The sequence below is a fragment of the Anabrus simplex genome, chromosome 6 (assembly GCF_040414725.1).
Source record: "Anabrus simplex isolate iqAnaSimp1 chromosome 6, ASM4041472v1, whole genome shotgun sequence".
Taxonomy (NCBI): Eukaryota; Metazoa; Arthropoda; class Insecta; order Orthoptera; family Tettigoniidae; genus Anabrus; species Anabrus simplex.
The window spans coordinates 347,226,275-347,241,659 of NC_090270.1; the positions used below are offsets into that span (position 1 = coordinate 347,226,275).

Sequence of the window (15,385 nt, forward strand, 5' to 3'; positions counted from 1 at the left end):
TGTGTCGCACATGTGGTTTTGGCCTTGTTTTACGGCCGTATGCACTTCCTAACGCAACTCTATATGGAGGGATGTTTCTGTTGTGGTTGGTAGTGTAGTGTGTTGTGGGAATATGAAGAGGAGAGCGTTGGAACAAACACACGCACCCAGACCCTGGGCCAAAAAATTAATCAGGCGAGATTAAAATCCCCGACCCGGCCGGGAATTCAACCCGAGACCCTCTGAACCGAAGGCCTCAACGCTGACCATTCAGCCGATTTGCCCATACAACATCCGTTGTTTTAAATTTTAAGTAATATGAACGGGCCCTATCATTCAATGAACCACTTTTCCGTTTACGAAAAACAAATTATCGTAATCAAATACATTAGAGACAATACTGGAATTCCCCCGCCTGGCGGCCCGACCTTACACATTAGGTGGCAAGATTGAAACTGCAAAAGTTGCATGTTAAAATTGATAGAAATAATGAAATTCAATAATGATTTCGTTATTCCTGAATCCGTGGCTGAATGGTGAGCATTAAGGCTTTCGGTTCAGAAGGTCCCGGATTCGATTCCCGGCCGTGTCGGGGATTTTAATCGCGTGCAATTAATTTTTCTGATTCTGGAACTGGGTGTTTGTGTTTCTTCCAACACTTCTCTCTTCATATTCAGACAACACAGCACACTTCCAACCATCACAGAAGCATGCAAAACTGATTACTAGCACCTAAAATAGGCTCTCACATAGGCGGCTTCAACTTTTGGTATTTTAATAGTTTCACTCATCTCTTTGCGGCAAAAGTCACCATCGATAGGAAAATTCCTGTTACGGCATAATTAACAAGCGGGAATACCAAAATGTTCTCGCCGAATGAAATGGAGGTTTTTCATTCAGCAGGTCAAAGGATACTGTGCTCGCTGCGGGAGGTTCTTAAGGCTTTCCGGGGTTAGCGTGCTGCCCTTTGGTCACAAGGGTCACGGGTTCTATGCCCGGTTAATTTCGCTGGCACGGGGGCTGGGTGTATGTGTCATCTTCACCCTCATTTCATTAAGAAATGTTAAGAATATTAAGGAAGATAATAATAACAACTCAGTAGCTCACAAACAATTGAACAACCTAAAACAAAAATCAAGGAGAACTACTTAATGTTCACCAAGGGAGATAGAGGCAATAAACCTGAGTACATTAAGAAGACGGAGACTTTCTCACACATAATAAATTCACTATTGTTAGGAACGACTCCATTATTTTGTCTCGAGGTAAGCGGAAGAAAGATTTCGACAGCTGAAGAAGTTCAAAGTTAATGCAGCGAAAAACAGCACAAACCTTCCTAAACATGTTTCAATGCTTGTATGACTGTGATTTCAAAATCTTTAGTCACGGGATAAATTATATTTTCACGAAAATATTCTTCTTAACACAAATCCAAGAACAAAATTTCACACTACACCACCTCATTGATATCACTACTACATTCAGTTTCAAGGCCGTTCCGCTAGGTGCGCTGGCAATCAATGTCCTGCGATATCTCGCAAAGTGTCGTGTATTTCATGAATATGTCTCCCGGCCACGGCCAGCCATAAGGCATAGCATAAACGGTTGCCAGCTAACAATACCTTACATCACTGCCTGCACGGTTGCTAGGTAACAATACCTTACACCACTGCCTGAACGGTTGCTAGGTAACAATACCTTACATCACTGCCTGCACGGTTGCTAGGTACCAATACCTTACATCACTGCCTGCACGGTTGCTAGGTAACAATACCTTACATCACTGCAAGCACGGTTGCTAGCTAACAATACCTTACATTACTGTCTGAACAGTTGCTAGGTAACAATACCTTACATCACTGCAAGCACGGTTGCTAGCTAACAATACCTTACATCACTGCCAGCACGGTTGCTAGGTAACAATACCTTACATCACTGCCTGAACGGTTGCTATAGTTACACTTACGTCACACATCTTGTCGAGTTACGTTGACCCTAGGCATAAGACATAGTTATATCCACAAACATAAAACTAACTGTACAATTTGTATGACATAATACACAAACATATTATGCAACAGTCCAGATCTCTTGAATCAATTTAAGTTTTTAAAGAAACAGTGTATATAAATAGATACTAGAGCATATAAAGAAAATTGCTCAGCCATAGACTTTCAGTCTAATTTAAGAATAATCATTGTCGACTGATTCTCTATTTCACAAGAAACATTCTTCAGTAGCAGCTTATAGTTACGCTAGGTGGAAATGGGTTGACATATTAACTCATGAGAAGAATCGTGATTTACATCTGATGAATCGGAACAAGATCTTCCCGCAGCGCGAAGTTTTCTGTAGGTGCCTCGTTTCATTCGTCAAATCCAAATTACCATCGTTTGTACATATTTTGCGCCATAAAACATACTGCAACTTCATTTTGAAAGAACTTCTTCAGTTTCTGAAGACATGAGATCTAAACAAAATATTTTTCTACTGCTGTCTAACTGTCCCCTATTTAACTTTATAGTAGGACTCTCTTACTGACGTGTACACATGGCCCGTTGTATAAAACATTTGATCTGAGTTTAACGAGGAAAAATGGCCGCCAATCAAGTTGAACTTCGATTTTCCGATTTAATCTAAGATAATCTCTGCTTGATCTAATGTCATATTTGACTGCCAAACATTCGTCAGTTAATCTCCTTGAACCTAGATATTACACATATTAAACATTGAACTAGACCTGAAGCCATGAAGAAGTGTTTCCTTGTATCTTATCTGCATAAGAGTCCGACTCGTTGGCTGAATGGTCAGCGTACTGGCCTTCAGTTCAGAGGGTCCGGGGGTAGATTCCCGGCCGGGTCGGGGATGTTAACCTTCATTGGTTAATTCCAGTGGCCCGGGGGCTGGGTGTTTGTGCTGTCTCCGACATCCCTGCAACTCACACACCACACATAACACAAGCTATTTCGTATTTCATTTGTTTTGCGGTGTTACAACGTTCACTTTTCTGAACACCGATTACATTTGAACTACACATGTGTAAACGGAGTTCAGTTTTGCAAAACGCGACGAAGTCGTAATCTCAGTTCATTTTCAGAACTTGGTTCTCCGGTCAGGTGTCACACATCCGGGCCATATAAAGTCAGTCTTGTTGAGTGCTATCTGAAATAACTGGTAATAAGGAAGTTCTTGTGTTCACCAGCACTCTGTCGACGGCGCTGAACTCCATGGCGGCCGTCATACTCGAGGACTTCTTCAAGACCTTCCGCTCCAAGCCGCTGACTGAGAGACAGTCCAGCATACTCATGAAGACGGTGGTGATCGTCATGGGAGCAGTCTGTGTCGCCTTAGTGCTGGTGGTTGAGCAGCTCGGACACTTGTTTCAGGTTTGTGCCGCATATCTTATGCAATAATTGTATGTTTTTGCTAAGAGTTTTTCTCTGACGAGGCATTCGGAGCGTATTGCTTCATGTTCTGCGATAAGCCTAAGCTAACATTGTTTTCGGATCTTTGTATACAAGCCAGATAAAGATCAAAGTAGATCCATTAAAAACTTCTACTCAAAGTTTAGAAAAGTGGGAATTTTGGAAAACTCTTTCCATTTCTTGCACCAGCTGAATGCTTAGTACAAGCCATACAGCATAACATTCAAGGTATTTCTAGTATAATTTCATGCGATTTCTACATTGATTTACACTGGCTGAACCATTATTTCGTAGGAGGATTAATAATGTGGCATCTGCTTCACTGACTAGAGGAGTTAGAATAAAATTTGAAAGGGCTTGTCTTGTGTACTCATGGTGTCGGGATCGAATCTCGGCACAAGCTGAAGGCCACTTAAATTGCGCAAGATCCATGTCGGCACTTTGACTTCCAGCAGTGTTAACAGACCTGGCCAAGTCATTCTTCAAGTAACAATGAATTTTTCTTCCTTCTCAACTAAAGGAACCGCTTTTGCAACGAACTTCACAACAGGATGAAATGTCAGAATTGAGTGGTTTGCTTTCAAACTAAGCAGCTTCATTGTATGTGCTTTATTTTCCGAGAGTTGATGTGAATGCTAGGATAGGACCTTACACCCGAAATCAAAACACACTTCCATGGGTATACTAACGGCAGAGACTATGGGAAATGGTGCTGGGAAATTCTTTGTTCCTCCAGTAGAGGAGTGGAACGTTCATCGAGCTTTACTATTGTTAGAGCGTACGACGTATTATCCCACTTCAGAAAGTGGTGGTGGTGATTCTTGTTTTAGGAGGAAGTAAAACTGGACAACCATCCTTCAGAATGTCTACAACTCGGCATATAATAGCTATTATTATTACTATTATTATTATTATTATTATTATTATTATTATTATTATTATTATTATTATTATTATTATTATTTCGTTTTGGCTGACTATGGACCACGTTAATTCGAATTCAGCTTCATCTGTTTCTAGGCTTTGATCCTCGTCCAGTTTTCCTTCATCTCTTCACTCGGCAATCTCTTTCTTTCTTCTGTCCATGACGCTTGGGCACGGGATCTAACTTCTTCTTGAAGCCTCTTTGTGTCCTTGATCCTCGACTTGTAAGCATCACTGTTGGTGATTCCAATTTCTTCAGGTCCCTCTTCACCTCCTGGTACCAGCGCAGTGTAGTTTCCCTGATCTGAAAAAGTCTTAATACCTGATTGGTCAGTCTTCCCGGGTTCGTTCTGTAGCTATGTGCGAAGAAGATGGCTCTCCTCTTCCAGATGGTATCTGAGATCATTTACATCTTGAGATATATTTCTTAGTTTCCTTTCCTTTCCATCCTCTGTTCTTTGGGGTCTCAGCATCTTCCTCAGAATCATTCTCTCCACTAGTTCCAACTTCTTGACCAATCCTGTTTTTATCATGTTCAAACATTCAGCTGCATGTAAAGCCTCCGGGCGGATGACTATCTGGTAGATTCTGAGTTTTGCATTGATCTAGTTATTCTTCTTGTTGCAAGTGTTCATGGGTAGTTTATATGCCAAGGTAATCTTCCTGATTATCGATAATAGTGCCTGACAGGTTATTGTTATCCACTCTCCCAGATATTTGAACTTCTCCACTTTCTGAATTCTTTCTCTCTCACTGTCATCCATCTGGGTGCTGATCCTTGGGACTCCTCTACTGACTCTGACAGAACCCCAATGTCCGGGAGATAGTGGGTTCGAATCTCACTGTCGGCAGCCCTGAAAATGGTTTTCTGTGGTTTTCTACTTTTACACCACGCAAATGCTGGGGCTGTACATTAATTAAGGACACGCCCGCTTCCTTCTAACTCCTAGGCCTTTCCTATCCCATCGTCACCATAAGACTTATCTGTGTCGGTGCGACGTAAAGCAAGTAGCAGAAAAAAACAACACAATGGCATCCGCAAGGGCTGAACAGTCAACTGCAATTCCCTTTTTCTTGCATCCCATTTTGCAGCGCCACTGTGTCAAGAACACAATTGAACAGAAGGGGAGGTTGTAAGATATCGATCGTTTCCGTTTCTACAGAATCGCAGGCCTTTTTGAAGCCCACAAATGTGCGCACGAATTTCTTGTTTCTCTGTTTCTGGTATGCAATGATCAGTTTTAGGTTCAGAATCTGTTCCGCAGTTTACCTGCCCTTTCTAGAACCTCCTTGATACACACCAATTTGTGGCTCAAATTATTTTCCTGCTCTATGTAGCCGTGCCTTTGAAAATATCTTATATGTTTCTGGTAGTAGCGATATTCACCTGTAATTGTAAACATCTTTCTTGTCTCCTTTCTCTTGAAGTGGGCGTAACAACACAGATGTCCGTCCATCTGGTAGCTTCTCCTCTTCCCAAATATTGCTCAGGATTCTTGTCACTTCAACGACCGCTCTATCATCGGCATATTTCTAAAGGTCCACTATAATTCCATCTTCTCCAGCCGCTTTATTGCTATTCAAGTCGTGATAATGCTCCGACTTCTTCCACAGTTGGAGACTCGTGGATGGCGCTTCAAAGTTAAGGAGTTTTACAAAACGATCCCACGGTTCTCCACATCACTGTATGATACTCTTTTTTCCTGGTTTCTGAAGGTCAGACTTGGTGGATCATATCTACTCAAGGTACATCTGAATGTTTTATAAAAGTCCCGGGTGATGTTTTCAGAAAGTCCTGTTCGATCTGGATCAACATTCCTTTCTCGTAACTTATCCTGAGATCCCTGATGATATTGGCAGTTTCTGGGAACACCAATTCACCCACGCCTTGCGGCGTCTCCACTCGTCTCATCACCTTCAAATGACCACCACGTATGCTTCCTCCTTTTCTACAGAGGAACAGTGATTTCTGCAGTATCAAACACGGCCTCTTTTACTTGTCCCCATCCCTGATACTGCCGTTTGTTCAAATATTTTGTGAAATTGTATGTGTTCTCAGCTTTTCAGTGTCGAACTTTGTCATTTGAACTCTGTTTCTGCTTTTTCAGGTCCTTGGAATGATCTTAACTTTGATCTTGGAGATCGGAATTTAAGTTTACCCCTCACTACTTTTATATTTTGGGTCTCCTTTCCTGCATGTTTAGAGCTTGCTACATGAACAGTTTGGAGCTTTTCCAGGCTGGGGTTGGGAGTTATCCATGTTTTCTCTTTTCTCAGGAGGTGTTTGAAGTTTGTCGATTTCATGACCAGATTGAAGGACTCACATAATTCTATCAGTCCCTCTCCATTTCAATTCGTCCCTTTGTGGGCTGGATATTCTCCAATGATCTTCCTGAATCTCTTTTCTTTCCCCTGTTGTGCATTAAAATCTCCAAGGAATACGATCACATTGTTAGTTGGTACTGTGGATATTGTTTCCCCCAAATCTTCCCAGAAGTCCTCTACTTTTTCTGGACCTGTTTTGTTGCTGTTTTTCGTGGGTGGGTGTTCATTGACTACCGTATAGTAGAGCTTCAATCAATCAATCAATCAATCAATCAATCAATCAATCAATCAATCAATCAATCAATCAATCAATCAATCAATCAATCAATCAATCAATCAATCAATCAATCAATCAATCAATCAATCAATCAATCAATCAATCAATCAATCAATCAATCAATCAATCAATCAATCAATCAATCAATCAATCAATCAATCAATCAATCAATCAATCAATCAATCAATCAATCAATCAATCAATCAATCAATCAATCAATCAATCAATCAATCAATCAATCAATCAATCAATACTGATCTGCATTTTGGGCAGTCGCCCAGGTGGCAGATTCCCTATCTGTTTTTTCCTAGCCATTTCTTAAATGATTTCAAAGAAATTGGAAATTTATTGAACATCTCCCTTGGTAATACATTCCAATCCGTAATTCCCGTTCGTATAAATGAATATTTGTCCCAATTTGTCCTCTTAAATTTTGCCATTTCAGGAAGTGAATTCAGTTATTGCTTCTAGGATTCGTTTATTTACTATGAAACCCGTTCTCAGGAGAGGTACGTTTTTAATCACTCTCTTTCCTGGTCCTTTCAAAATCCTTTACCCTTCTGATTCAAAAGCTGACTGATCTGTGAAACTCGTCTCCTGTAATTCTGTTATTAGGTTATTTTGTTTGGGCAAGGTATCAGAGACATGTTTGTGTTTCCGAACTTTGAGGAGTGAATTGGAATTGATTGTTGCAAAGTGAGCTACTCACTTGCTGTTTAATCTCTTGCATGCTGGTGCGAGTTCCCCAGAATCAAAAGGCTCACTGACGTGGTTCTTGACAACAGTGTATTGCTCGGGTAGTGCCAATGCTCGATCTTAACGTCATGCTGAGTCGAATGATTCGGTTTGGGATTCTTTTCAGATATACAATTTTAATAAAAAAACAAGATTCCAGGTACAAAGGTAGTTTTATACAAAATTGAAAACCAGAAAAACCAAGCATTGGTAAGTTACGTTTTGAACTTCAAGCTCATAATTTACAAAAGGTCCCAACATTACTAATGTTGCGTTTAGTTAGGTAGACAAGGAGCGCAATCTCCCAAAACACAATTTTGAAGAGCACTTTGCTCCAACGGTTACAAGTTACAAGGCACCACTCAATATTACATGACACGAGCCCCTATGCTCGGGGAGACTGCGCTCCCAAACCCTAACCGCCTACTAAAGGCGACTTTTACCTCTTACACTAGAGATTAAAGCGTCTTCACTCGAAATTACACTTTCAGGCCTCTCTAGACACAACCTACAATTTACAAGACCATATCAGTTTACAGAGGGGTATCTAGTATCCATTCCACCGGGCCTTTATGGAAATCAACAGGTTCAATTACTGGCCCCGTATGGAGGCGGTCACTTGCACTCCGTGAAATCAAGAGGTTAAAACCCTACTTGGGCTTGTGGCCCGACGACGCAGAGGCGAATCATAAACTACTGAGGTGACTAGATGGACAAGTTAAGTTACAGTTTACAAGCAAAAACGGTTACAAAATCACAGTCACCTCAAGATTAGTTGAAGGGGAATTCGAGAGGGTAACGCACTCTCTATCCCTGGCTTTCAGTTAAGTACTTTTACATGAGAAGGAAGAAAGTTTACATTTTAGGAAACTGACTATTACACAGCTTGCGGAGATGACTACTGAGATATAAATATGGTCAGTCTAGCTTAAGCCAGTGAGGAGGACGGACGTGTCGTGTGGTGTGCGCCTGCTGAGTGGAGTGGAGTAGGAGTGGGGAAGCGGTAAGGCCAAGCGGTCGGCAAGGAGATAGATACGATGAATTGGGTAGACGTAGAGGCTATGAGGAAAGTAGTAAGAGAAGTAATACAGGAGGTATGTCCGTTTGAACAATTAAAGAAAATGCTTCAAGAACAAGTCCAGGAGCAAGAAAAGACGAGACAGTGGATCCAGGATTATATGAAAAATACGAAGGCGATGATAGAAGGCAGCGAGAAAGAACTGGTGTCACTAAGAGAGAAAATAAAAAATATGGAAGAAGAGATGGTAAACCTGAAGAAAGAAATTGAAGTCTGCAGACAGGAGCGCAAGAAGAAATCCATATTTATTTATGGGGTGGAGGAAAAAAAGGCAGAATCTAAAGTGGACATTATTTACAAAGTGGTAGATGTTATACAAAAAAAAAAATGAAAATAAATTTCAGTGAGGTAGATATAGACAATGTGGAGAGAGTTGGCAAGGTGGGAGGGCACAGGCCCATAAAAGTGTCGCTGCTATCTTCATTGATGGCAGATATAGTGATAAGGAACACTGGTAATCTACAGTGTGAGAACATTAGAGTTAAGAGAGATTTCGGAAGAGAAGAGAGTAGAAATTTTAAAATTCTTAAGAAACATTTTGTGAAAGCAAAAATTCAGGGATTGAAAGCGTATATTAGTGGTCAGATACTTGTAGTGAGCGACAGGAATTGGACCCGAAAGTGGACAATATCGAAACTGAAATTAATGTATGAGAGTTTGAGGCAAGAAGAAATAAGCAGGGCTGAGAGATTGAGACATGAAGAAACTACCAGGAATGATGTGAGGCAAGAACAAAAAAGCAGGGCTGACAGTTCGAGGCAAGAAGAAACTACCAGGGCTGATGTACATACTGTAAATGAAGGAACACTGAGTAGATGGGGTTCCTGGGAAGAGATCATGAAAAGAGCTGAAGAAAAAGTAAATGCAAGGAGGATGGAAGTAGCCAGGAAATTAATGGACGAACTAGTGTCGGAGGTCTGCGCGAGGGAAGAAAAAGAATCACAGGAGGAGACAAGTGGACAGAATCGGAGCGAGAATAATGGTTTGAGGGAGGAAGCAGAAGTAAGAAGTGCCGTGATCAAAGGGAGAAGCTTGAGTTTGAAGGACCTATGGGACAAAAAAGGAAAAATGGAAGGAATAATTACGAGAAGTAAAAAGTCAAGTAACAGTAGTAAGTAGCATAGTTTGCCTATGGATGGAGGACAAGAGAGGAAGTGTAGTTTATGGTGGTGTCTGTATGTGTGTACTTATCCAAGTAATGGTGCCTGTATGTGTAGTATAATTGGAATTGAAGTGATGGTGTCTTTAGGTAAAACATGGATGGATTAATTATATGGTATTCATTCAAGTGATGATATGACGACTGGATTTGAAGTGTTAAGAATGGAAGGTGATGATGAGGGATGGATGATAAGAGAGGTAGCGAAGCTTAAATGGTATTGATCTTAAGAAAGGTAGCGTAGTTTAGATGGTATTTATTCAAATGATTGTGCCTGTATACATGGATGAAAGATAAGAGAGGTAACGAGGTGATAAGGTGTTTAAGTGTATTGTAATTGTATGGTATTTATTCAAGTGTCCTTAGGTACAAAATGGATGAATTGTGGAGTCGATAGATGGATGATAAGAGAGGTAGCGAAGTTTAGATGAGGGATGGAAATGAGTAGAGGTAAAGAAGTTTAGATGGTATTATTCAAGTGATGGTGTCAGTATGTGTATCTAATTGTTGAAGTAATTGTGGCCTGGAAAATGATGGATGGCTGTGGAGTTCGATAGATGGATGATGTGTAGTGTAATTGTTATTGAAGTGATGGTGTTTTTAGGTAAAAGATGGATGGATTAATTATACGGTATTTATTCAAGTGATGATATGACGACTGGATTGGAAGTATCAAGAGGGATGATGATAAGAGAGGTAGCGAAGTTTAAATGGTATAGATGATAAGAGAGGTAGTGAAGTTTAGATGGTATTTATCCAAGTGATGGTGTCTGTAAATATGGACGAAGGTTAAGAAAGGTTACGAGGTGACAAGGTGTTTTTAAGTGTATTGTAATGGTATGGTATTTATTCAAGTGTTTTTAGGTATAAGATGGATGAATTGTAGAGTTCGATAGATGAATGATAAGAGAGGTAGTGAAAGTTTAGATGATGGATGGAACGAAGTTTAGATGGTAATTATGCAAGCGATGGTGTCTGTATGTGTATGGTTTGTGGAGTTCGATAGATGGATGATAAGAAAGGTAGTGAAGTTTAGATGGAGGACTCTAATTGAAGTGTCAAATATGAAAGGTGATGATGGATGGATGATAAGAGAGACAGCACAGTTTAAATGGTATTGATAAGTGATGCATTAATTAATGGTAGATCGGTAAGCAAAGTTGGTTGTATTTGATTATTTAAATTAGATTAAGAATGGCTGTATAAGACAACCAGGAACGGATAAGTAGTGCAGTGGTAAATTTGCAACGTGTGCAGAGTACGTTGTAGCAGAATGTGTGTGCAACGGAAGTAAGGAATCAGCAACTCAGAGGGAGTCAAGTAGAGGAAATGTAGGAGGAATGGAATGTGCATAGGTTTGCGTGTTTACTCAGCAGGGGCACGAAGGTCTGTGACATACATAATACAGCTTAATTGCATATCCTGGGAAAACAATAGAAATATTGTTCTATTCATATTTGTTTAATCCTTACATTATTTTTTTTCCTTTTCTGTACAGCACACAGAGTGTGATATGTATTTTTTTTTTACAGTTCATAGAGTGTAAATTTTGGCTTAGGTTGGACATTGTTATTTTCTCTTTAACGGATCAAATAGGTATTCTTACTGTAGATCTGAGAAAAATAACAATAAATAAATAAAAAAATAAATAAAAATATAAATATGGTAGCCATTACCTGGGATGGTGTTCTGCCTGTCGAAGAATGAAATCCTCCACTTCCTCTCATAACACACAAACTCAGTAATACGACGATCAATAAGACAAGTTAGCTCGAAAAGGCGTCAGCTTTTATACGCGAGAGGAGGGTTCAAGAAGGCTCTGGACTAAAACCAGACACACCCTCTCATTTTTATTGGGAAGTTGAAAAGTTTCAACAAGCCTATGGTTGGCTGAAAAATCAAAAATCAAAATTTATGATTGGCCAGACAACAAAGCTGACGGGATGAGAAGGAAGTGTTGCAACCATTGAAATATCAAGAATAAGGAAAGTCAATTCAGTTCAAAAAACCTGTATGTATGTTTAGTCCTCAGCCCGAAGGCTGGTTGGATCCTCAACAGCTCTGCCATCAGCTGTCATAGATGGCCTAGGCATCACTGAAGAGGCGTACTAGGGAAATGAGGAGCGAGGTAGTTTCCCGTTGCTTTCCTCACCGAGCCAGAAGTTGCTATTACATATCAGTCTGCCAAGCCCACTGAAATGCATGCACCAACCGACCCTATGAGCAATATTTTCACACCATTCACAGCAGGGACTGGCTGCAGAAGGAATGGCATTACTAGCATCACTCATACCTCAGTCACTTTCATATTGTCAAAGCCAAGGATAAAGCTGAGACAGATCAATGAAAGTAACAAGATTGCTCTAGCCCATACCAGAAGACATAGTGCACTGTAAACACTAGGTCCCGCCAGCAAAGGCAAAACCTATAAACACAAAACTTCTTCAAATTTCTACTTATTCCACTTTGCACCAGAGTGCATGACATCAGTTCTTAAATAGAGACATCTTGAAATAGTTGTTGCAAACTGTGATGCACCCAAGAAAATTAAAAGAAATCCAGTCAGTTTAGGAAACCTTAAAATAACACATTACTCTATCAGTTTAGTAGTGACATCTGCTGATCAACGTCCCAACTTCTAGCACTAGGTGTTTCAAGACTTTTATGTTAGATAGCGTTCTTCAAGACGCTTCATTTAAATGCAGGGTGTTGAGGTGTACCTCCCGCCACAATAATAATAATAATAATAATAATAATAATAATAATAATAATAATAATAATAATAATAATAATAATAATAATAATAATAATAATAATAATAATAATAATAATAATAATAACAATTGTTACGGGGGTACCCGTGGAGCATAAAGAGGTGAAAGAAGGTGCCGAGGTGAATGGGTCTAACTATAATGTCAAGAAAAGAATCTAAAACTTAAACTGAAGGTTATATTTTCTTAAATTGAAACCTAGCAAATTATCATAACAATGTAACGTCAAGTACATGACAAATTTGAGACAAGACAAGAAAATGCAAAATTTAGTGACAGTTAACAAATCTGGGCTTCAAACCTCTCGCATTGCAATTCTTGAGCTCCTAGCTCAAATTTACACAAGGGCAGAAATCCCCTGACACATGCAGCACTAGCTCCTTAAACTACAATATCAGGCCTCCCAGAGGCACTTTTACAACACTTGAAAAAGAGCTAAGGTGCTCTCAGTATTCCAAGCCTACTCAAGGCAACACAACATGAAAATCTAATAATCACTGGCGTTTTAAGGCGCTATTTACAAATAGTACACAGAGGTACCTAGTACCCAACCTACAGGGCCTTAGTGAAAAAGAACAGGTTAAATAAACGGCCCGAGTACAACTTGAATGGAGTCGAAGCTTGACCTACAAAAATTTTTTAAGCCTTTTGAGCACTTGGCCGACGAAACAGGGGCTAATCCCAAACTACTGAGGTAGCGCGGATGGAGATAAGTTTAATACATTGCAGAAACAAATGTGCCACCTCAAACCAAGATAAAGGGGAGCTCGAGAGGGTATATCACTCTCTATTCCCGATTTGCCATTAGTTTTATGAGGGGTTTTCATTAGCCGAAAGGAGATTTACATTTTAGAGAAGTTGGTTACATAGTTAAAGTTTCGGACCTTTCCCTCGGGTTAAACTGCAGAGCTAGCAAGAAATAAAGATGTCAAGTGGCCATTACCTGGTTGAAGTTCTAGGAACTGACGAAGAGGCCTCCCGCCTCCTGCTTGACACACACACTCACTAAGATAACGATGAATTGGCCAAGAGACGTGAAAATTCGCAGTTTATAAACCCTCGGGGAAAGTTCGTGACCTTTCACGAATGAACCAGCCACATCCTCTCACACTTATTGGTTAATTTAAAAGTTACACACAAAGTCGAAAAATAAGACTGTGATTGGTAGAAAATTTATTACAGAAATTCTCGATCGGTTGGATTCAGAACACGTGGAAAGAAAAGATAAATATTGCCAACCCAAAAATAAATTAAGATCAATTAGTAAAAAACTTGTGAATACAAAACTTCTTTAAATGAAAAGTCCATTCACTTCGCACCAGGGTGCTTGAACATAGTCTTTTTAGCAGTGACATCTATGGAAGAATGTCCGAACTTCTTGATGAATGGTTAACATAACAAGTAGAAATTCACACAGTACAGGAAAGTTCAAAATAACAAAATTCCATCAGATATTAGTGGTGACATCTTGTGAGTAAAGTTTTAAGTAGGTCTAGTTTCATGTTCACGGTTTTTCCAGTGGAGGTGTTCTTTTAGGCGCAAGATTTAAATGCGTGGCGTAGAGATGTACCTCCCGGTATAATAATAATAATAATAATAATAATAATAATAATAATAATAATAATAATAATAATAATAATAATAATTGTTACCGTGTTTTGGTGGTAGTTATGCATGAAAGAAGGTGCTGGGTGGTGAATAGGTCTCAAGCTACTAAAGTGAAATTAATTTTAAAATTTAACAAGGTTATATTTTCTTTGCAAAATTAGGTAACAACAAATAGAACAGGTACTTAGTAGCCGAAACACGATTGAAAAATACATTTACATAGGTACCCCATTTGGGGCTTCAAAAGTCAGAAACATAATTCTTGAGCAAAGAGCCCAACCTTACAATGAACACCATACAACAAAGGGGCCGAAAACCCCCAAACATGCCAGAAACATTTGCTTCCAATTACACCCAAAAGCCTCCTTGAGGCAGAGACACAATTTTCAATAAAGGGCAACTTCCCCTTAAAATACAAGCCTATCATAGGCCACTCCGAACTCCACCTTTAAGCTGTCCTCAAAGGCCATATACACAGGGGTAAAATACCCAACCTACTGAGGTCTGTTAAATGACAAGAAAGTTAATACATGACCTCTAAAATACAATTTGAGAGGAGGCGAATTAGCACTCCTAATACACTTTGCTTAAGACCTACTTGGCACTAGGCCATTAATACCAGGGCTAATCCCATACTACAGAGGTGACTTAATAACAATTTACATTACATTACGGAAGAATTGGTTGAGAAAAATAAGTTCACCTCAAGACGATGTGAGTGGGAGCTCGAGAGGGTTAAGCACTCTCTATCCCGATATGTCGTTTGAAAGATAGAATAGATACCAGTAGTTTTTACATTTTAAAGGAAAGTTACATGGTGGAAGGCCTAGAACCCGCCCCGAGAGTTAAACTGCTGATCTAGCAACGAAAGAAGTTATTAATTGGCCATTACCTTGTGTTGAACGGCTGGAGAAGAAAGAGGCGCTTCCCGCCCCCTGCTGTGTACCTTACGCACTGAAAGATGGAACAGAAGTGGCCCGGAGACCCGAAAATCAGCAGTTTATATCCTCTCGCGGAAGGTTCTAGGCGTTAGGGGAAAGAAAACACCCTCCCACAAACTCTTTATTGGGTAGGACCCCGCAACAGATTCAAGTTGGGGGAAGA

At 39.9% G+C, this 15,385-nt stretch overlaps 1 protein-coding gene across 1 annotated transcript in view; it reads left to right on the forward strand.

Annotated features, from left to right (window-relative positions):
• LOC136875812 (sodium-coupled monocarboxylate transporter 1) overlaps positions 1-15,385 on the forward strand; it is a 365,001-nt gene that overhangs the window by 241,088 nt on the left and 108,528 nt on the right. The window contains exon 11 of the mRNA XM_067149424.2: positions 3,182-3,365. Coding sequence (XP_067005525.2) covers positions 3,182-3,365 — 184 coding nt within the window. The remainder of the gene's footprint in view (positions 1-3,181; positions 3,366-15,385) is intronic.